The 22062-nt window shown below is 42.3% G+C and overlaps 1 protein-coding gene across 6 annotated transcripts in view; it reads left to right on the top strand.

Annotated features, from left to right (window-relative positions):
• The window catches only part of MYO1B (myosin IB), a 139629-nt gene that overhangs the window by 43577 nt on the left and 73990 nt on the right, over positions 1-22062 (top strand). For all 6 annotated transcript variants that reach the window (XM_036254718.1, XM_036254716.1, XM_036254715.1 and 3 more), the window contains exons 3-4: positions 10259-10353; positions 19104-19208. In XM_036254718.1, coding sequence (XP_036110611.1) covers positions 10259-10353; positions 19104-19208 — 200 coding nt within the window. The remainder of the gene's footprint in view (positions 1-10258; positions 10354-19103; positions 19209-22062) is intronic.

The raw sequence follows: 22062 nt of genomic DNA, 5'->3' as shown, positions 1-22062 counted from the left end.
CCTCGGTTGTGGTTGGCCCAGCCCTGATTGGGGTCGTGCAGTAGGCAGCCAGGTGATGTGTCTCTCTCACACTGATGTTTCTCTCTCTCTCCCTCCCACTCTTTCTGAACAAAAAAATGGAAAAATATTCTCGGGTGAGGATTAAAAAAATGTATATATGTTTATATTTTAGAGAGAGAGGAAGGGAGAGAGAAAGGAAATATTGATGTGAGAGAGAAACATCAATTGGCCACCTCCTGCATCTCCCCCGCCCCCCCGGGGATTGAGCCTGAAACTTGGGCATGTGCCCTGATTGGGAAGGGAATCGGGATGACACTCCATCCACTGAGCCACACCAGCCTGGTGAGAAGAGGCAACATATTAATTAAAAAATATGTATCCCCAAAATACCAGTATCTCTTTCATGCTTTAGTGAAAAGTTTTTGTTGTTGTTTTGTTACTTTTTAGTTTTTGGTAAGCCCCATAGACCAAGTGACTTGTCCTCAAATGACTAAATCATTAGCTAGTTAGATAGTAAAGGATTTCTCTATGAGCAACTGAGGGTAGGGATGATAGCCTTCGTATTGTACCTGAAACTCTCCTTGGCACATAGAATAATCAGAAAGTCTATTATTATAATTTTGTAAATTCACTTTCCTCCCTCCACAATAATATATGTAACCCCAGACATTCCATGGTATATCCACAGTGGGGTGTGTGTGTGTGTGTATTCCAGCATCTTTTTTTTTTTTAACTTTTTTTTTTCTTTGTTGATGTTAGAGAGGAAGGGAGAGAGAGAGAGAGAGAAACATCGATGAAAGAGAACATCAATTGGCCACCTCCTTCATGCCCCAACTGGGGATCAGGCCCACAACTTGGACATGTGCCCTGACCTGGAATCAAACCAGCAACCTCTTGATGCATTGGTTGATGCTCAACCACTGAGCCATACCAGCCAGGCTCCAGCATCTTACAAATATTTGTTGATTTCATTGAATTTTGCATCCACTCTGTAAAATGGTGGCAGTTAATCCTATATAGCAAACTTAGCTTCATTTGGTCTTTCAGTCCTTTATTGAGCACCTGCTTTATTTAGGCACTGTCCAGGATGTTTTATAAACCTCCACTGCACAGCTCCGTAAGGCGGGAACCATGGACCCAAACTTGAAGAAGTTGATACCCTTCTACTACTGCCCACTTCTTGTCCTCTGTGCATATATTTTTAAAATTTTTTTTTCTTTTATTGATTTTTTAGAGAGAGAGAGGAAGAGAGAGATAGAAACATCGATGAGAGAGAACATCGACTGGCAGCCTCCTGCATGCCCCCCACCAGAGATCAGGCCCACCACCTGGGCATGTGCCCTGACTGGGAATCGAACCGGCGACCTCTTGGTGCATGGGTCAGTGCTCAACCACTAAGCCACACCAGCTGGGCTCTGTGCATATTTTAAAAGTGATATAAAGCAGTGTGTACCCTGGGGTTTCCATTCAGATGCCATCTCCCCCCAGTGCCCTCTGTGGTAACCGTCGGATAGTGCTTCCCTTCGGTGCCACACAAGGCTCCCAGTCCAGCATCTTTTCTTGTGGAGGAACATCTCTGTGTCTTTCCCCTCTACTGGAGGGAAGCTGAGACCCCACTTCCTTGCATCCTGTGTACTTAGCAGACACTTAGGGGCTGTCAAAGTCAGATGATGCAGAGGGGTGTACTGCATTGGAATGCTGTAAACAAGAAAGGCTCGCTTAACCAAACAGTCTATTTGGAATGTGGATGTGAAGTAGCCTAAATCGGAATGTGTCTTTTCTTCCCTCCCCTCCCCTCCCCTCCCCTCCCCTCCCTCCCCTCCCCTCCCCTCCCCTCCCCTCCCCTCCCCTCCCCTCCCCTCCCCTCCCTCCCCTCCCCTCCCCTCCCCCTCCCCTCCCCTTTCCTTTCCTTTCCTTTCCTTTCCCTCACCCAAGGACATTTTTGCATTCATCTTCAGATAGAGCAGGAGGGAGAGAGGGAGGAAGAGAGAGAGAGAAACATTGATGTGAGAGAGACACATCGATTGGCTGCCACTCGCATGACCCTTATTGGGGCGGGGTACAAACTGCAACCGAGGTATGTGCCCTTAGCAGGAACCGAACCCAGGTCTCTCTGGTCCTCTGGCCGATGTTCTAACCACTGAGCCAAACCGGCCAGGGCTGGAATGTGTGTTTTCAAAGTTAGACAAAGATAAAGACACCCACAGTGGCACTCAAGCTGGCACATTTTCAGGCTTTAAGTCAGTAGGAAACGACCTTGATCTAAAAAATCTGAACATTTTGAGAACTTGAAATCATTCTTTTTACTTCAATGAGTGAAATAAGTCCTAAGGAAAATTATGAAGGTCTTGGCAGTAACTTCTCTTTGGGATAGATGTTTCCAGGACTTAGTTGCCCTTAATTAAGTCATAAAAACTGACTATGAAATGAATTGAATTAAGCTATATTGTCAAAAAAAAAAAATTGGAAACAATTGTGCTGCAAATTTGTTTTCATTGTATTTACTTTGAGCAGAAAGGGCTATTCCTGTAGACTTAACACTATGTAATTCTTTTTATGAGTCAGGTATTAAAAGGTGATTATTGGTATTCTTTTGTTAAAAGACATACTAAAAATACTTTATGGCTTATTGAATTTGAATTAAGAGCCCTGATTGTCTATTTGTTCTTTTCTCCAAATCAGGTGTGTTTTGTTAATTTCTAGGCAGGGGAAATAACATAATTTCCTTCTTGCTCTGTGTCCTGGGCCTCTGTCCTTGCATGTGCCTCGGGTTCAGATGTTACAGCTTTCCATGACAGGCTTCTCTTAGGAAAAATCCTTTTTTCCTTTCCTGAATGTCTTTAGGAGATTGCTGACGTGATAATTACCTTCACACACTCCCTTTATTGGGGGAACTTAAGTGTCTTTCCTATTAGATTGTAAGCTTCTAGAGGACAGATTCTCTTAATCGTCATCCTCAAAACCCACTGAGGACAGTGCTTTCTGTCTGATGGGGTGTCCAGGAACTCCTTGGGAACTCCGCCCTTGGGGCTATTCTCTGGCCTCCCCATACTGCTCCATTTTCATTATTAGGGGGTTAATTCAAGATAGGAAAACCATCCACACTTCATTAATTTGCGAGATGAGACCCTGTGGCAGCAAAGAGAGGGGAATCAGCCTCTTTCCTTTTGACTGCTTGCCAAGCCCCGAGAGGATGGCGCCTGTGGCGGGCTTTCCCCCTGGCGGCGAGCTCGGCACCGTGTTCAGGAGGAAGTTCTGGGCGGCACAGGGGAGTGCTCCTGAATTCCAGAGAGCAGCTTCCAGGCCCGAAAGGCAGATGTTTCCTCCTCACTGCTTTCATATCTTAAACCCAGTCCTTTTCCTTCCTGGCATCATTTAGTCTCTGGAAGCCTCTTATCTATGTCCTAAAGGGTGTCTCCAATACCTGGCTTTTGCAATCTACCTTTGAAAAAGAGTCACCCCCTTGGCCGGATCCATCTTCCTATCAGTTTCCCGGAGGGAGGGTGTTTACGGTGTCAGCTGACGCTCAGCCCCGCCTGCAGGCCCTGGACTAGGTGGACTTCAGGAATTCCATTATGGTTTTGGTAATGATCAGGCCCACGGGGTTGAAAGAATTTGGGTGTGCCCCAAAGCTTCTTCATCACAAAAGGATTATAAATAAAATTTCCAAAATCTTGAAAGAAGGCGAACACTGAAGGGCTCTTTACTGTTTGTTTTGGATTATAATCTTGCAACTAACTTGTGACTTTTTGAAATAAAGATCTTTGTAAATTCCAGTACAGTAAGTAAAAGAATTTCTTTGCAGAGGATTTCTGTTGTTCCCTAAACCAGTATAACACATGTGAGCCGTTTTATATAAAACATCCAGGTATGGGAGTTTTGTCCTCTTAGTGGTTACATTTGACTGTCAAGATAAAAACATATGTTTGACTAACCCATTAAAATGTAATAAGAGACCTGGTATACATTGAGGTTGACTCAGACAATCTATGAGATTTCACAGATATACTCTGGAGTCTGTTTTTAGAAAACCAATCTAATTTTAAAGGGAGAATAAACTTTTGTGACTTTTTATTATGTACTATTTTAAAACCCGACTTTTGAGCTTTATTTGATGTTTTACTATTTTCAGTTCAAAACAGATGTCACCTTAAAATGATTAATCTCTGATGAGATTATTTCTGTTTTGCAGCCAGGAGAAACAAACCTTTTTAATTATATAGCCAAAAGAGATCAGTGTAGATCCTTATGTTTAGGATAAAAGAATGTACATGAACTTAGAAAATTTAGTGTTGATAAAATATTCTTAGAAGAATAATTGTAGCTCATTTAAAAAATAATTAGTCTCACCTGCACTCTGCTGTATGTTATGCCATGGCATAGCATCCTTCTTATGTTGAGATGGCAACTAGGGACCTTCTTGACCTTAGATGTATAAAAAGAAAGATACAATGCAGTGTTTTGTTTTGTTTTTAACAATTGTTTTCTCATGGTATATTTTTTTCTGTCTTATTTCCTTTCAGCCTGTTCATGTCTTTATTTTTTAAGTGTGCCTCCTGCAGGCAGCATTTAATTGGATTTTGCTTTTATATCCATTCTAACATCCTCTGCCTTTTAATTGGAGTATTTTGTCCATTAACATTTAATGTAACTATTGATGTGGTTGAATTTAGGTCTGACATTTAATAATTTATTTTCTGTTTGTCTCCTCTGTGTTTGTTTCTCTTTTCCTACTTTCTTTTGGATTATTTGTTTGTTTGTTTTTTTTAAGAGTTACATTTTAATTTTTTAGTTTGTTATTTTGTAACTATTTATATTGTTATTATAGTGATTATTCTAGATATTATAATATACATTCTTAACTTTTTGGGATCCATTTAGAGTTAATGTTTTACCACTTTATGTAAAATATAGAAACCTTGCAAGCATTTAGGTCTATTTATCATCTATCGTTTCTCAATTCTTTTCTTTATGTTTGTTTTCATATTCTTCCTTTTTTACTTCATAGTGTCTTTTTAACCATTGCAACCATTGCAATTTATTTTGAAGAGAGGCTCACTTTTATTTTTTTATCTTTCCTTCTTCTAAGGCTTGGATTGTTAGGAATGTTTACTAATGCTGCTGCTATGAGGAGATCATTGTATTGTTGTAAATATATTAATTTACCATGTTTATATTGGCACAAGACAACAATGCAATAAACCTTTCTAGGATAAAAATGACAGTCATCTGTGATAAATAGCTATAAAGACTTATTTTTTCTGAAGTTTTCCTTTAAGATGTGATAGGGTGACTGTTTGGTGGAAGGGCATCACTAATTTATCCAGGTGATATTTTTCAAGAGGGTGAACATTTTGTAAATGATGATTATGAGATAGTGATAAATATGCATATATCTACAATAGTATTTTACAAGGTAGGCCACCATTGTGCCCCTCCTTGAAAACAAAGAAGCCGACCAACAATCAAAACCCCTCAAGGTTACCATGCAAAACGTACCACACATAATTTATTTTCTCCTGTTTCTTCTCTTCCATGTCCTTCTTGTGAACTGCATCAGCCCTTGACTGAGTTCAATATGAAGTTAGAAATTGGTGGAACACTTGGAGGTTAGGAGTTTTAAAAAACACTTTTTTTGTTGTTCCTTAGTTTTGGAAACACCCAGTTTTTAGGGCTGAACCAGACCAGGAAAGGAAAGAAATAGTTGAGATTTGTAGATCTCAGTGGTGGATGAGAGTTTTGAGACCGAGCTATTTTAAGAGGGTTGCATTCCGAACTGGAATTCCCCTAGTGGGATGTGAAAGTGGCGTTCTAGGATTCAAGACTGAATGGCAAGGGTTACCACTTGGAGAGCGGTTGAAGAAAACGACACGAAGTAAAAAGGTAGAAACGGTTATCTAAGTTCAGGAAAGTTTCCTGAGACAAATTTTGTTCTGTCAACCACTCTGGCTGATGGAGATGACAAACTAAGCGTCCCCAGAAGGGACTAGACTGCTTTAGGGCATGCTTTCTCATGTAACTCATCAAGGGAGAGCCAGAGAGACTGACAAAGAAGGGTATGTTTGGAAGAACATAGGCTTTATGTGGCGGTGATGTATTTGGCGTCAGAGCCTCTTTTCTGCTCTGCACTGTAGGTGAAATAAACTTAGAAAGAAAATGGCAGGGTGGAAGGCCTGGAGTTTTGGAAAAGCAGCCCTGCCATTGCCCTTGATGACCAGGAAGGCAGAACTGCCGTGGAGATGAACCTTCTGAACTGAAATAAGATGGCGAGGAAGGAACATAAATACCAGCTAGATAATTTTGAACATGCAACCCAACACTCCGCCCTAACAGAAAATAACAGATGAGCCCCAAACGAAACTGCTCAAACCTAAAAGTGATAGGTACAGCCCTTTGGAAACACGCAGTGACCACAGTGTTGGGAGATTTGGCTCTCAGTGAACCACCATTGAGCTGAGGGAGGGGAGACCTGAGTTCAGTGTCAGCCTGCGTCTATTCTTAGAGCTCAACTAGAGGACAGAGACGTGGATGAAACCACGCTCCTGATGTGGTGAGATGAAAGCCATGCTTGCCCCTTACGTTATTGTCATCATATGATAATACACTATTCATTTTTGTATGTGGTAAATAACAATGCTGACATGTTCACAAAATAATGCGAAGCATATGGGTCACAACTGTTTTTAAGTAAAAACTTCTCTAAGATTTATTTAGGCTCCTTAATTATAGAGTAGCTTGGGACACTGGCATGTGGTTTCAGTTTATGGTTATAAATGTTGGCGTTGGTGACGGTACGCGCTGATGTTGCCAGAGAGGAAGAACAAGATTGGGATGGGGGCTTGTGTCCTTCAGGGCCCACCCTCTGGTCGTTTCTTTAAGCTGTGAAGTCAAGATCTATGTTTATACGAAATAAGTGTGATGGCATTTATACTGTGCTTGAAATGGGTGTGCCACTAGTCCGAGCCAGTTTTCCTAGTGCTAAAGTACTTTAATTGGTAAATTTTTCCGGCAGTTTGAAATCAGAGCTCTCTAGAGTCCTAAAAGAAGAACGATTTCTTTTAGCCTTTATCTTACATTCAAGTGTACTGTCTATTAGATGAATCAAGTCCAGTTTTGGAGACAACAGTTAAGTATTTCTGTCTGGAGAGACAAGAAAAAAATAAGTGTTCAACTTAGGTATTTTGACTTCAAGTAAATCCATGACAGGGTAGGGTCATGGTGCTCTTCTGAAGCCGTGTGTGTGTGTGTGTGTGTGTGTGTGTGTGTGTGTGGTTATATATGGTTATTCTTCTTAGAAATAGGTTTGCATCGTTTGGGATCTAATAATAGTGTAATACATAAAGCTAAATTGTAATCTCAGGAGCATTTAACCAACCCATAAAGAGGTTGGAGAATATGCGTGGTTGGGGAGTCCATTTGTATTTGCCCTGATGTGCTTTCTGTTTCTTGCCAGTGATGGTTATGGTAGTGGCATCTCAAAACTATTGTCTGGAGGTGGAGGGAATGGGAGGGGAGGGAGGCAAATAAGAAAGCTAAGCAGTGCTTTCCTTCCCTGCATGAAGGTCATAGAAGAAATAGATTTCCTGTTTACCATTTTTCATAGAGCTCACTTCAGTAGTGACTTTGGCAATACTTGGAGCTACTCCACTCATTCCTCGTTCATAATTTGGTACTGGTGATGTCTCACATTTATAGCTCTGTGGATAGAAAGAAAGCCTATGCCCAGAGGATCTTATGCTCTGGTAGGGTATCTGAGGTGTGCACAACTAATTATAATACAGAAAGATTTGGACATTTATTCAGGGCTTTATCCCCTCTAAAGCACTTTTATACACTTTTATTTAATCATCTAAGCTAAAGTATGTGGCCCTATTTTCCATTTGTACATGAAGACACTGAAGTTCAGTCAGAGTGACTGCCTTGAGGTTACGTGGTTGTAAGTTGTGATACACAGTATTACTGAGATCCAGTTATGACCATTCAGAGGAAGAGGACGTGGCATCTCATGTCACCTCTCATCTCAGTTGGGTCATTTTTCTTTTTTCTTAAATTCTCACCTGAGGATATATTTTCATTGATTTTTAGATAGAGAGGGAAGGAGGGAGGGAGAGCGAGAGAAAGAAGCATTGATGTGAGAGAAAAGCATCGATTGATTGCCTCCCACACGACCCCAACCAGAACTGGGATCAAATCCCAGTTGAGGTACATGCCCTTGACTGTAATCCAACCTGCAACTCTTTGGTCTGCGGGCTGACACTAACCACTGAGCCCACCTGGCCAGGGCTGGATCATTTTTCTTTAGAGAGGCTAACACTGACTTCACAGAGCTGTTTCAAGGATTAAATCTGGTTATAAGTATGAGACTACCTTGCTCAGCTCCTGGCATATTGAAGGTGCTCAGTAAATTGTCAGCCTCAATGACTCCACACACTTTCTGAAGGAAAGCCACAGCCCTTGACCAAAGGGCTCGCTGTGGCCTGGTCGACCAAATTTAAACTCTGCCTATATCCCAGGCCTTCACCTGCCTCCAAACCGGCCTTCTCACGTGCACCCTTGTGGCCCCGTGGTCTGTCCAGGTGCAGAGGTGGTATAGCCCAGGGTCAAGAGCCCGGCCGCCAGTTCTGGCTCCACTGCGTCACACGGCAGAGTTACTTCACTTGTTGCCTTGGTTTCATCATCTGTAAATGGGATTAACAGTAGTTTATTTATAATAGTTATCTTGTGATTTTAAAAATGTGGCCCTGGCCAGTTTGGCTCAGCGGTTAGAGCGTCGGCCTGCGGTCCGGAGAGACCCGGGTTCGGTTCCTGCTAAGGGCACGTACTTCGGTTGCAGTTTGTCCCCGGCCCTGGTTGGTCGTGTGGGTGGCAGCCACTCGATGTGTCCCTTCACGTCGATGTTTCTCTCTCTCTCTCCCTCCCACTCTATCTGTACAAAAAATGTGAAAACATCCTCGAGTGAGGATTAAAAAAAATAAAAAATAAAAAAATAAAATAAAAATAAAAATGACTAAATGTGAAGGGCTCGGTGGGGCGGTGCCGGTGCACGGTCAGTGCTGCTGTTTTTCGCTCTAATAATTCCTGCTCCCCATCTCCTCCTGCCACTCCCCTGCTGGCCGCCCTGCAGTGTGGCTCCTGTCATCTCGGCTTCTCTTTTGGAATCCGCCCATTTATGTCATCACTCATCTGCCCCCGACTTCTGTTTGCCCTCTGGGAGCTCAGAGCAGCTCTTAACTCCTCGCCCCAGTTCTTACCTCAAAGCCTTGTGCCTCACCAGTGAATTCTTGTGGACTGTTTTTCCACCTTCTAAGATTCTTGGGGTCCCTGTCTGGCCGCAGTGCTTTGCACATCTTCTTTATCATTGCGTTTGTCTTGCTGGCTGTCTCTCTGTCTCTCTCTTGCCTGCGTTTGACTGAGAACTCGTCAAACTCTCTCTTGCCTGACTGCAGGGCTGGGTCTTAAGAGTCTTCACGTTCCCGGCACGTTCCTGATACAGGGGAGACTCTCAGTTAATACTTACTGATAAATTAAGTAAAAGGGAACTTTAACTAATTAAATACATGATCATTTTGTCAAAATTATTTTTCAGTTAAACTGGAGGGAGCAAAATTCATCCTATTAATACATTTTGAGGTGGGGAGAGTCAACAGGAGGTCTGGCCTGGCCTTCCTTGGCAGGAGCCTTTGTCATCCCAGGGGCTGGGGATGAACAAAAACCATGGCAGACCCACAGTCCCATTAGCCTCTGGTGGACCGTGCAGTTTCAGTTGTCTGTGAAGGCAATGACTCTGTGTTTAGCTTAGTGATGGTAATATCAGCTCTCTGGTATTTGATACCATTTTTCTCATGTTTGATCAGATTTTTTTTCCTTGTTATTTGGAAACTTCAGTGTATTGTCCTGAAAATCTCAGCATGACCCAGTTGTGGACGTGTGATGTAACATTTTTCTCCTTGCTTCTCTGAATTGCCTAGATTTTAATAAATTGAGCCATAAATATAACGTGTGTTAAATAAAGCATAGCTGTAGAGTACAATAAATCAGTCTTGTTTTGGTTCGTTGAGCATGCATGGGAAAAGGTGACATGGGCCACACAGGATGGACAATTGATTGATTTACTTTAAGAATTTGAAGGAAATAAAATGTGACGTCTCAGCTTTCTGTCTAAAACACACCGATGGCCTTTAAGGAGCCCGTAGTTGCATTTGATAAACACATAATAGTGAACTGCATAGTAAGGTCTCTTTTCCATTGTCCCCTGTAGCTTTGCCCTGTCAGATGAAGCATACCGATCCCTGCGAGATCAAGATAAGGACCAGTGCATTCTCATTACTGGGGAAAGCGGAGCCGGAAAAACAGGTAAGACCACCACTGGACAGTCTCACCTTCTCCACCAGAAGGGGAATGCGGCACAGAATGACAGAAAGACCAGAGCAAAGGGCGGGTGCGGCTCAGTAGCATGAATCTGCACAGGGCCGCTGTGGACTCTTTTGCGGCAGGATGCTGAGGTCTTGGGACTATTTCCTTACTTGCTAAATAATCAGGGCTTTGGGACACCACAACCACAGCTTTTCTCTGCTAAAAAGTGAGTGAAGGCACCAGGAAAATGCTGCATTTCACTCTAGAGAAGTTTTCCTCTGAAGCCTAAAAAATTGAGATTTTTGAATATATTTTTAGATGGGCTGGCAAGATCCCTATAAAACAAACCCCAAATGGATGGATTGATTATGGGGTTTTTTCCCCTTGTGCTTTTAATAAAAGCAATTTGTATGATTGGTCGTCTTGAGTGTGAAAGTGTTTTCATAACTGTTTCATCTTCAAAATACTCTTTTTAAAGTTAAAGTCTAGTTGGCATACAACAGTATATTAGTTTCAGGTGTACATCATAGTGATTCTACATTTATATACCTTACGGTGTGATCACTTTGATATATCTAGTCACTGTCACCGTACAAAGTTAGGATATTATTGACTGTATTCCCTGCGCTGGACAGTACATCCCTGTGACTTATTCACAAAATGTTCTTGTGTTATAGCTGATTAATAACCTTGATTTCCCAATGATCAGTCAACTGAATCCATTTTGTTCATGAGCCCTTAGTAAGATTTGTGCCTTTAAAGTCTTACTATCTGCTTTGAAACGGCTTTTCCTTCTACACCTGTTTCTTCCTTCACATTCTTTAAGAATCTCTGCTCTCTGCCCCCGATGTAGCTGAAGAAAGAACCGTTAGATAAGCCTGTCCAGCTCCCTCCCCAGAGCCCTTTAGAGAGAGAGAGTACACTGTTTCTTTGTAAAGTTGTGCAGGTTCTGGGCTCTGGGTGGGCAGAAATGGGGAAGGACTGGCATGTAAGAATCGAAAGTCCTATATAATTGGAAGTGATTTAGTCATCGGCCATCTGGTGTGGGGTCCTCCCCAGGGATAGACACACTCCCTTTTTTGTAGTGATGGAGGACTTAATGCTTTGTAAGACAACCTATTGAATTTGTCATACAGGCTGGCTAACAAAAGTGCTTCTTACCCAGAGTTAATTCTGCCTCTAGCCATGGCTCTTAACTCTGTAGTCTGGAACCTATACCAAATTAGTCTACTTTCCCTTCTGCAGGACAGTCACTTACTTATTTGAAGTCATCCATCATATCTTCTAGAGCTAAAAATCCCTTTTTGAAAAATATTTCTCACTGTGATTAATATTCATTTATTCATTCATCTATCTAGGAAATAGTACCTGAGTACTGGGTGCTAGTACTAGGTACTAGTGATACAGAGCCAGACAGCATCTCTGTCTCTATCAAGTCTATAGTCTTGTAGAGGAGATAAATAATAGCTGCACACTACATAGGAATATACATCTAAATATATGCACGTATCATTTATATACAAAATGTTAAGTGTGTAAGTGAAGGAAAAGTACAGGGTGTTTATATGAGCATATAACCGCACGATCAAATCTCACTCCCAGATTCCTCACTATCATGGTCATATTTTTCTGGAATCATTCCCATTTGATTTTTCTCTTTACCCTCCTTCCCAAATTTATGATCTCAGTAATCAGGGCCATCAGTCCACCCAGTTTCCTAAGCTAGAAATGTAAGTATTGTCCTTGATGTTCTTGTTTCCTGCATCTCCCAGATGAGAACCATTTCTAATCTTGTCAGTCCCACCCTAGAATATCTCATGCCAAGTTTCTTACCTTTCTGTGTGTCCCCGTGGAGACTAGTCCAAGCCACCACCCATTACTTCCCTTGGGGACTATTTGTAGCCCTGTCGGCTCTCCCTCATGTAGCTCATGTTACTTTTCTTTCTTTTTTTATTTATTGATTTTTTTTTTTTTTTTGAGAGAGAAACATCAGTTGTTGTCCCACTTATTTATACATTCATTGGTTGATTCTCCTATGTGCCCTGACCAGGGTTTGAACCTGAAACCTTGGTGTATTGGGATGACTCAGTAGCCATCTGAGCTACCCAGCCAGGGCCTCATGCTACTTTTCACTAAAAGTCTTGCTCTCTCTCGTATATAGGCAATTTCATTATTTAGAGCTTCCCATCCCCTTTTAGATCATTCATCTGAATCTCTGCGTTTGGGCTCTTACCTGTATTTCCTCAGAAATTTTTGACTGTTCAGAGCTCCCCCTCACCCCCACCCCAGTAGACGCTTTAAGAGGATATCGGTGTCTTAGTGCAGGTTTCTGCCCCTTTTCTGTCACTGACCAGTTCTTTCTTATGAAACAGAATTAATTCTTAGAAGCAGTACCGCTTCTTATTTGATTCCAAGTTGAGCCACTGAAATGGAAACAGGGCAAGTAAAAAACTATGTCCCTTGACATACGGCAGTTGTATGGGTGGTGTGTCTCATGCCATCCACCCTCACCCCAGTGCTTTTTTTTATCCTCACCTGAGGACATTTTTGCATTTATCTTCAGATAGAGTGGGAGGGAGAGAGGGTGGAAGAGAGAGAGAAACATCGAGAGAAACATCGATGTGAGAGAGACACATCCAGTGGTTGCCACCCACAGGACCCCAACCGGGGTTGGGGACAAACTGCAACCAAGGTACGTGCCCTTAGCGGGATCCGAACCTGCGCCTTTCTGGTCCACACCTCACCCCAGTCCTTTTGACTGTATCTACAAGCCTTTCTTTTTTTCATGTATGAGGGAGGAAGAGATAAAAATATTCCTAAGCCTATTAATTTTTTTAGCTTTTACTCATTCTTCATCGTGACTAAAGATACACAAGGTATGGCAAAAGTAGGTTTACAGTTATGCGTATGGAAAATAATACAATAATTAATGAATAACAATGAAAATAATACAAGAACAAACTCTGTTTCATGTGCTCACAAGTGTAACCCTCCTTCAGCCCTGCCCTGTACTTTCTGAGGGTCTGGTTGTATCATTTGTTCCTAAATGAGTCATCAGATGTGGGTTGTGGTCGCTGGTTTGACTCGTCTTGGCAGTTCTCCGTCTCCTCTGGAACATGTGCTCCGAGAAGACAGCACATCCACTGATGAGCCATGTCAGCATATGACCTCCTCTCCTCCGGGGTGGAGACCACGTGCTTCCTCAGGAGTGAGCATCCCTCCGGGTCCGCGCCGCGTCTTCCTCATGGGAGCTGAGTGGAGGTGGCCGGTGCTGTTTCAGAGGGTCCGTGTGCCTTCTTCTCTGAGAAAAACAACAAAACTACCTCATTGCTCCCGTGGAAATCTGGTGGCACGGAATTCATTCTTTTCTGAAGTTTTCTCCTCTCTTGATATTTTTCTACTTAGTAACTTGTCCTGTTGGTTTCAGGGTTCCGTTCACCACTTGCAATCTTTTCTCCCTATCCTTTTCCCAGGATTCAGTCCCTCCTAGGATGCTCTGCCCTGTCATACCCTGGAGAACGGTAGCCACTACTCAGGGCTGTCACCTCCTCCTCTGCTCAGGCCATTCTCTTTGCTGCTTACAGGCTTAGGGGCTGCTGGGCAGGAAGCTGGCGGTGGGCGCCTGTGCACCCCAGAGCAGTACTTCCCAAACCTCCCACGGCAAGGCAGGTCCCCCTCCCCCAAATCTGTTGCTGACCCATACCAGAAAAATGAAATAAAAGACAGAAAATTTGGTCTCTAATTTGTTGTTTTAATTTCAACAAAATAAATGACCAAATTACTATAAAAACTTCTGCAAGCCTACTGTCATGTGTAGAATGGTAACAGCCCGTGGACTGACCAGCGTGGTGCAGTGCAGGCCCTCGGGCCGTCCTTGAATAGCACTGTCTAAAGGCCTCTTGAAGTGCTTGGCTTAGTTTTGTGCTACTGTGATTCCTAGATCTCACGATGCTTCAGTTATTCATTGTCCCTCAACCAGGTGCTGGGAGGTGGACACTACTCCTCAGAGCTACTGTTTTTATTTATTTATTTATTTATTTATTTATTTTAAATCCTTTCCTGAGGATATTTTTCCATTTATCTTCAGATGGAGTGGGAAGGAGGGAGAGAGGGAGGGGGAGAGAGAAAAACATCGATGTGAGAGACACATCGATTGGTTGCCTCCCACACGACCCTGACCAGGGCTGGGCACTGAATCGCAACCGAGGTATGAGCCCTTTACCAGGAATCAAACCCGCAACTTCTTTGGTTTGCGGGCAGATGCTCTAGCCACTGAGCCAAACCTGCAGGGCCAGAGCTGCTGTTTTTAAATATCCATTAACTATACTCTTTGGAAGCTGCCGAGGCCTTCTTTTTGGGTTATAAATCCCAATAGCATCGCCTACTTCTGTGTCCCCAGGGACATTTAGTGTTTTGTTCACTTATTCCCATCTTTTTTCCTGCTTTTCTTTCATTTTTGAAAGCAGTGGTAGAAAAGTTGCTTCAAACTTTATTATGGTCCTAATTGTATTAGACTATAAGTTTCAGTAAAGCGTAGAGTTTATGTGTTGTTTAATGTCTCTGTTACATGGAGATTGCTTATGGGAAAATAAAATGATGGAAGGTGATACAGAGATGGCAGCAGTATAGTGTGAGGATTGGAGAGGGTGGGGTTAACCTCATTTCTATGGGGAACAGGGTGGTCAGGCCATTTTTGAAACCACATTTTTTTATTCACTAACACTGTTTTTGAGTACGTGTAGTTATTAAAATTGTTGGTTAGTAAATAAAGGAAAGAAGAGAACTAACGTTTATTGAGGGCCCAGAATGTGCTATGTACTTTCATATAATATTTCTTTTCTGTAAGAATATTTACTTACTAGCTTAAATCACCATGTGGTTTCAGAGGGCTTATTTGATAAGAAGTGATCATTTAACTAGGTCTCAAGCCCCCCTTGGTAGATGATGATATTACTGGTCTTAAGCGATGCAGACACTCTGACACTGCAGGGTTTTGTAATGTGGACACTTAGGGAGAGGTGTGAACTCCTTGAGTTCTTGAGGCCTATTTATTTCATTACTGCTGTGCTAAATAAAACATTCACTGTGCCTCCTAATAGTGCCCAAATAGTTCTAGGCAGTGATCTCACAGTTACTGCTGTGGATACAAATAGTTTGTAGGGAACCACTGAAGCGCTGATGGGGGCAGGGAGGCAGAACATGCGGGAACCATCACCACGACGTTATTCCAAGGACATCAAAATAAATCTTTGGGCCTGAGAAGATGATCCTGACATAAGAAAACAGTATAAATGATTTGGTTTCTAATTTTACAGTTACATCATATTCTAGGAACTCTTCAGCCATCTGCTTAAAGAGTTCTGAAGCCTGCCTTGCTCATTAAGACCTTTAGTTCTAAACCCCAAATGACCTTGTGCTACTTTACATCTGCCGTAGTTCTCTGACTCTGTCAGTGGCAGAGATGTCACTGACTTACTGTACCCTCACCACCGATGAGCATCTCAGTGCACTGACTATATCCAAAATAGCTAAGCAAACTTAAGGCCAAGATGTAGTGAGCTTTGGTTTTGTTTCTTCCCCATGTGAGAAAGGCCTCTTTTGACCCGAATGTTTTGTATGAATTATCAGATATTTTCGGCCAACTTTCAGAGGTAGAGCCACTTATATTTAGTTGTATTTCAATAAAAACATTGCCGGTCATGACTTCTTTTGGAGTAAAGGCTGCCTTTCTCATTGCAAGACCCATGCTTTTTTTTTTTATCCTCACCCGAGGACATTTTTCCATTTTCTGTTCAGATAGAGTGGGAGGGAGAGAGAGAGAGAGAGAAACATCGATGTGAAAGGGACACATCAAATGGCTGCCACCCGTGCGATCCAACCAGGGCCAGGGACAAACTGCAACTGAGGTACGTGCCCTTAGTGGGAACCGAACCTGGATCTCTGGACCGCAGGCCGATGCTCTAACCACTGAAACCGGCCAGGGCAAGACCCATGCTTTTTGTACCACGAACAGAACAGCTCACAGCTGCTGGTGAGTCAGTTTGGATGTGCTGGAGCTGGGTTATTTTGCAGCACTGCAGACTCAGGACTGCTGAATAGGGTGTTCTTCAGTGTTACAGAGACCTAGTTCCGTTGAACACAAACATAGCCTCATTGTTCCATAGGTCATTGGACCACCAGACCTATGTAAACTCAGTCCCTAGAAAAACGTGGGCATCTTAGCTAAGGAGATAGAGAGGTATAGAAGTAGATACATCTATCAGTATGTGCATGTGTGTAAATGTGTGGTTCTCTCTATATGCTCTCTGACCTATATCACCTATGTGTGACGTTTATGTTACATGTATCTATGAATGTATACATGGACACCTGTTAACTCCTGGATAACTTTATTAGCAGCTTTGTGAAAGAAGTTAGAATAAGCCTTGCTTATATTCGCACCTATTTTTTTGTTTTTGACATAGCGATTTAATCCATGTGGCGCTTGTTCAATGAACATGCATAGATAGGTTTTACTATCTTAGCAGTGAGATTCTTCCCATCCTTTTGTGCTCATGGGCACAAATGACTTTCATTGAAATATATCTACTCCATTGTTCCTTCACCTACTGCTATTTCACAAGGCTTTCTCTCATAAAAAGTATTATACAATTATATGATTATATAATAATTACATAATATATATTATTTACAGCCTAGGACGAGTTACCAGAGAATACAGAGTTAAATTAGTTATAAAACTTGTCTTAACAATAATTTAAAATCCCCAGGAATTTAAAATCTTCAGAATCATACACTATCACTATCACCCCTTTCCATTCTTTGTAGAAATGAATTCTGATCTAGATATTCTGATGTAGTAGTATTTTGTTACAGGTCACTGTTAGTTCAGGATATCTGTTAAACCCTAGAGGTTCTACCATTTTCTAGTGAGATTTGACTTCAAAGACTCCTTATTTTGTCTGATTACTGATGAATTATAGGATTCAAGTTACATTCAAACATATGTACATATATTTACATATGTAAAGTATCCATGAGTTAGAGAAAATGATAAACTAAGAATTGATTCTAAGCAATGGTATTACAATTAGGGCCACCACCACCCCCTGTTTTTACATTACATCCCATGTCTTATGTTCAAACTGGGAATTTGTATTTTGTTTTGTTACTCCTTACCCGAGGATATTTTCCAGTTTTAGATAGAGTGGAAGGGAGAGAGGGCGAAAGAGAAGCATCAAAGTGAGAGAGACACATTGGTTGATTGCCTCCCACATACGCCCCAACCAGGACAAGGGATTGAACCTGTAAACCAAGGCACCAACCCTTTACTGGGAATTGAACCTGAGACAACTCAGTCAAAATAGGTCAGAATTGTACCTTTTTTTTTTTGGTCAGATCACAAAAATATATTTTTCGGCGTGCCATGGAATTTTAGTAATTCGTTGATGTGTGCCATGAGATGAAAAGGGTTGAAAATCAAAGCAAGTGTTTGGGCCGTGTGCCCAAGGTGGCATTCCAGTTCATTTCTTATTTCTTCCACAGTGGGGAGTGGGTCTGGAAGCCACCTTCATGTCTTTGCAAGAGAAATGGCAGTGTTGAGAGTTGCCCCTTTATACTCAAAAGTCGAGGTACCGTCACTCCCACCTGGGGAATGCTCTCCTGCTCTGGGACAGTGCCACCTGCGCAAAGACTTGAGAGAAAGCAAGACTCGAAGAGACTTATTTCCTCACCTTGACCGCCCAGCTGAGGGCAGGTGTTCATTCAGTCGACATTTCATAGTGGAGCAGTTCCCAGGTCCTGATTATAGAACATTAGAACTCGGATAGCTCAGCGAGAAACACGTTCCGCGGCAAAGAAGTTCGGGAAATGCAACATTCTAGGTCCTTTTCCGGAGTTCCACATGGCACATCATCCTCCAAGAAGCCCTTTAAAAAGGAAACCTGTTTCACTTCATCTAACTTGCTGTGCTCCACCCCCACCCTCCATTCATTTGACTTTAGGCCTCATTTTCCCTAAATACCTATTACCATTCCTTGGAAGTCAGTACTAAAAGGATCAGGTTCTAGGAGGCAGGCGCTGAGAGGGGACATGGGCTGATAGACACGGAAGGATGAAACCACCAGAAACAAGTTTTGTCCACCTTTGAGCCAAGAATTCTTGGTATGCCTCCGGTGGCCTGCTTTTCCCCTATCAACTTACCTTCAGAGTTACCAGTGAAGCCTATGTAAACAGCAGAGCCCTGAACGGGCTACATTTTTTTTTGTTACCATATCTTTAGATTAGCTGCTTGTTTTTTTTTTAATTGAGTTGAAGCATAATTAATTTAGTCTAATTGTGCACAAACCTGTTTGATTTAGAACAGTTCTTTTAAAATTTAAAAACATATTTGGTAGCCATACCCAGGTTATCAAGTTATTTTTGGCTTGAGTCATCTTGTATGGTATAGAAATAGTATGTAAATGGTGCTTTAAGAAGACAGTTTCCCTGAGATTTTGTTTGTGTCACTCATCACATTTTTTTAGCAGCCCAGTGATAACCTTTAAGCACAATTCCTATTATACCTGAATTACTGACATGTCATCGAATAGAAAGGACAAATATTTTAAAAGATTTCCAAGACATTATTTACTCCCAGGTATAAAGGCATTTGAAACACCGTTAGTGGGTTTTATCCTCCCAATTTCTTTCCTCCAAATTTTAAAAATATTTCTCCTCCTTTTGTTAATATGGCTTGTTTTCATCCACAGAGGCCAGCAAGCTTGTTATGTCCTACGTAGCAGCTGTTTGTGGAAAAGGAGCAGAAGTTAATCAAGTCAAAGAACAGCTTTTGCAGTCCAACCCGGTCCTGGAAGGTAGGACTTTCTGTGTACATTGCGTCATGTGACTTGAACCGTAGATGCAGTTTTCAGGGCACTTCCGGTACCAGGTGTGCTGGGAGGTGGGCTGGGAGGGAGAGGAGAGAAGGATTCAGGCCCAGACCTGCCGAGCAAAGGAGCTGCTTCCTAAGAATCTCTGGTTCTAGTGCTTGAAGGAGGGGATAGTTGACTCATGTAAAGGGAGCTTTCCCACTTAAATTCTATTTTTCCCTTTCAGCTAGAATTTGAACCACCTAAATCTTGCTTAAAAATAATCAACTGCTATTTGCATTTGACGTCTAGGAAAAACTTGGTGGAAAAGAGCAATGCGAGCTAAGTGCTCTTTTATTGTTCAGAACTGCACGTGGTGGCTTATTTCTGTTGTCGGGGATATGAAGCCTGTGCCAGAGACACATTTAAGGGCCAGTATTTTCAGGTCCACAGAAAGCTCAGATTCTATGGTTGACCGTCTGTATCAGTCAGCTCTGGATGCCATAACAAAATACCATAGACTGGGTGGCTTAAGCAACAGAAGTTTATTTTTTCATACTTACAGAGGCTCAGTAGTCCAAGCTCAAGGTGCTGGGGAGGTATGTTTTCTTCTGAGGCCTCTGGGCCTGTAGGTGGCCGCTGTCTTGCTACTCTGGCTCACACGACCCCTTCTTTGTACCTGGTGGTGGTGGTGGTGGTGGTGGTGGTAGGAGCCTGGTTGGCTCACAACCTCATCAAACCCTAATTACCTCCCACAGGCCCCTTCTTATATATCATCACATTGGGGCTTACAGCTTCAACATAAAAATTATTTTTGGGGGGAGGGATATGCAAACATTCAGGAAACAAAGCCCGAAATGAGTTCCCTTAATGCCATGGAGGTTAGCATAACTCATGGACACAAACCATCCTTTACTTTGGAAACAGCAAATCAAAGTGTTTTCCTATTAATGGCAAGCCCTTGGCATTGCTTTATATTATAAGCATGTCTTGATCGTCATTTAACATAGTTGTTGGGGTAGCACAGAGTTTCTCCACCTATTCTATTGATTCTTTGGACTGGTTAAGTCTGCTGTGGGGGGGTTTGTCTGTGCATTGTAGGGTGTTTGGCAGCATCTCTGGCCTCTGCCATCCATCCCCCGTTGAAAATGGCTCCAGATATTGCCAGATGTCCCCTGTGGGGTTAAAACCACCCCTGAGTAGAATCTCTGGTCTAGAAGAGTGGTTTAGTTCAACCCTACATTCAAAGCCATGGAAGGTCAAGATTTAACATGGATTGATGCAGCTTTGGAATTGGGGGGATACCCCCCCAGTGTGGAGGGGCGGAACCCTGCCCATTGGCAGGCCTAGTCCTCCTCTTCCACTTCACGACAGGGAGATACCCATCGTTATCCCCCAGAGAGTGGAGTGAGAGTCACAAAAATACTTTCACTTTGTGAAAAGTGGAGACTGAAACATCTATTATATTGTTATTGATCTTTCTCTCCCCTTAGTACCTTAACAAATAAAGAAGTTGTTGTAGAAAGTGCTACATCTTCATTTTATTCCCATATTTGACTTTTTGGGTAGTTATTGTCTTTAAAGTTGGGGTATTACCCATGTGTTATATTCCTGCACCTGTTTATTTTAAGAATGCCATGATTTAAAGGAGAAGCACTATGGAATGCTATAGTTTCTTTCATCTGTGATTAGAATTTGGGCCCTGGCTGGTTTGGCTCAGCGGTTGGAGCATTGGCCCATTGGCCTGTGGACCATTGAGTCCTGGGTTCTGTTCCCGCTAGGGGCATGTACCAAAAAAAAAAAAAGAATCTGGCCCTTTATTTGATGGTATTTAAAACTAGGTCCCAGTGCAGGAAATGGAAGAAATGTCTACTGTGGGCATGCATTATCTTTTATGGGAATGCTTTGCTTTTTAACGGGAGCTGCTACTGTAAATGAACATTTAGAACAATGAACTTAAAAAAACAATTGAGGAATGTGTCTCAAGTGTTCTATAATGGACCCCTTGTTTTTGATTCTGTGGCTTACAATAAAAGACTTTAGTGTTCAGAGCTGTATTTAGTAATGTGCAACTCAGATTTGTTTGATGAAAAGATGGTTTATGGCTTGCAAATGACGCCATGAATAAAGTTTTTTTGAAGCAATTCCTTCACTTGTCCTTGCCCTTCAAACCACAACAAACTGTCTTTTATGTATCAGTATCTCGAGCTGTGCAAGTTAGTTAACTTGGCACCCCTACATGTTCACACCCACCAGGAAGGACTAGCCTGTGAAGACACAAAAAATAGCATGGTCTTCATGATAACTAGGTCAACACTCACCGTCCTCAGGATTGCATTTATTAAATTAAAGCCTTTTAGCTGGTAGTGGACGTGGGATAAAAATGTGGACTTCTTGCCCAGCCAGTGTGGCTCAGTGGTTGAGCATCGACCCATGCACCAAGAGGTCGCTGGTTCAAGTCCCAGCCAGGGCACATGCCCAAGTTGTGGGCCCAATCCCCGGGAGGGGGGCATGCAGGAGGCGGCCAGTCAGTGTTCTCCCTCATCGATGTTTCTGTCTCTCTCTCTCCCTCTTCCTTCCTTTCTCTCTAAAATCAAAAAAGGGAAAAATAAATTTTTTTAAATGTGGACTTCTTCAACAAGCATCCTTTTTTGAGTATTTCCACTGTGCAGGTTTCTTCATTCAAAGCATCATCTGTTTATTCTGCGTTAAGGAGAGAATTTGGTGTCAGGGACCTACCAAACCAAATCCATTCCAAGTGATATCTCTAATACAGAGAACTTTCCATGTGTTGACTTTGTAAATTTTGTCTTAACTGAGGAGGAACCAACTACTTTTTTTAAAGTCAAAACCATTAAAG

This window comes from Molossus molossus, unplaced genomic scaffold, assembly GCF_014108415.1.
Source record: "Molossus molossus isolate mMolMol1 unplaced genomic scaffold, mMolMol1.p scaffold_m16_p_11, whole genome shotgun sequence".
NCBI classification, from domain to species: domain Eukaryota; kingdom Metazoa; phylum Chordata; class Mammalia; order Chiroptera; family Molossidae; genus Molossus; species Molossus molossus.
The sequence above is the reverse complement of the archived record's forward strand: the minus strand, read 5'-3'. Positions and strand labels throughout refer to the sequence as shown.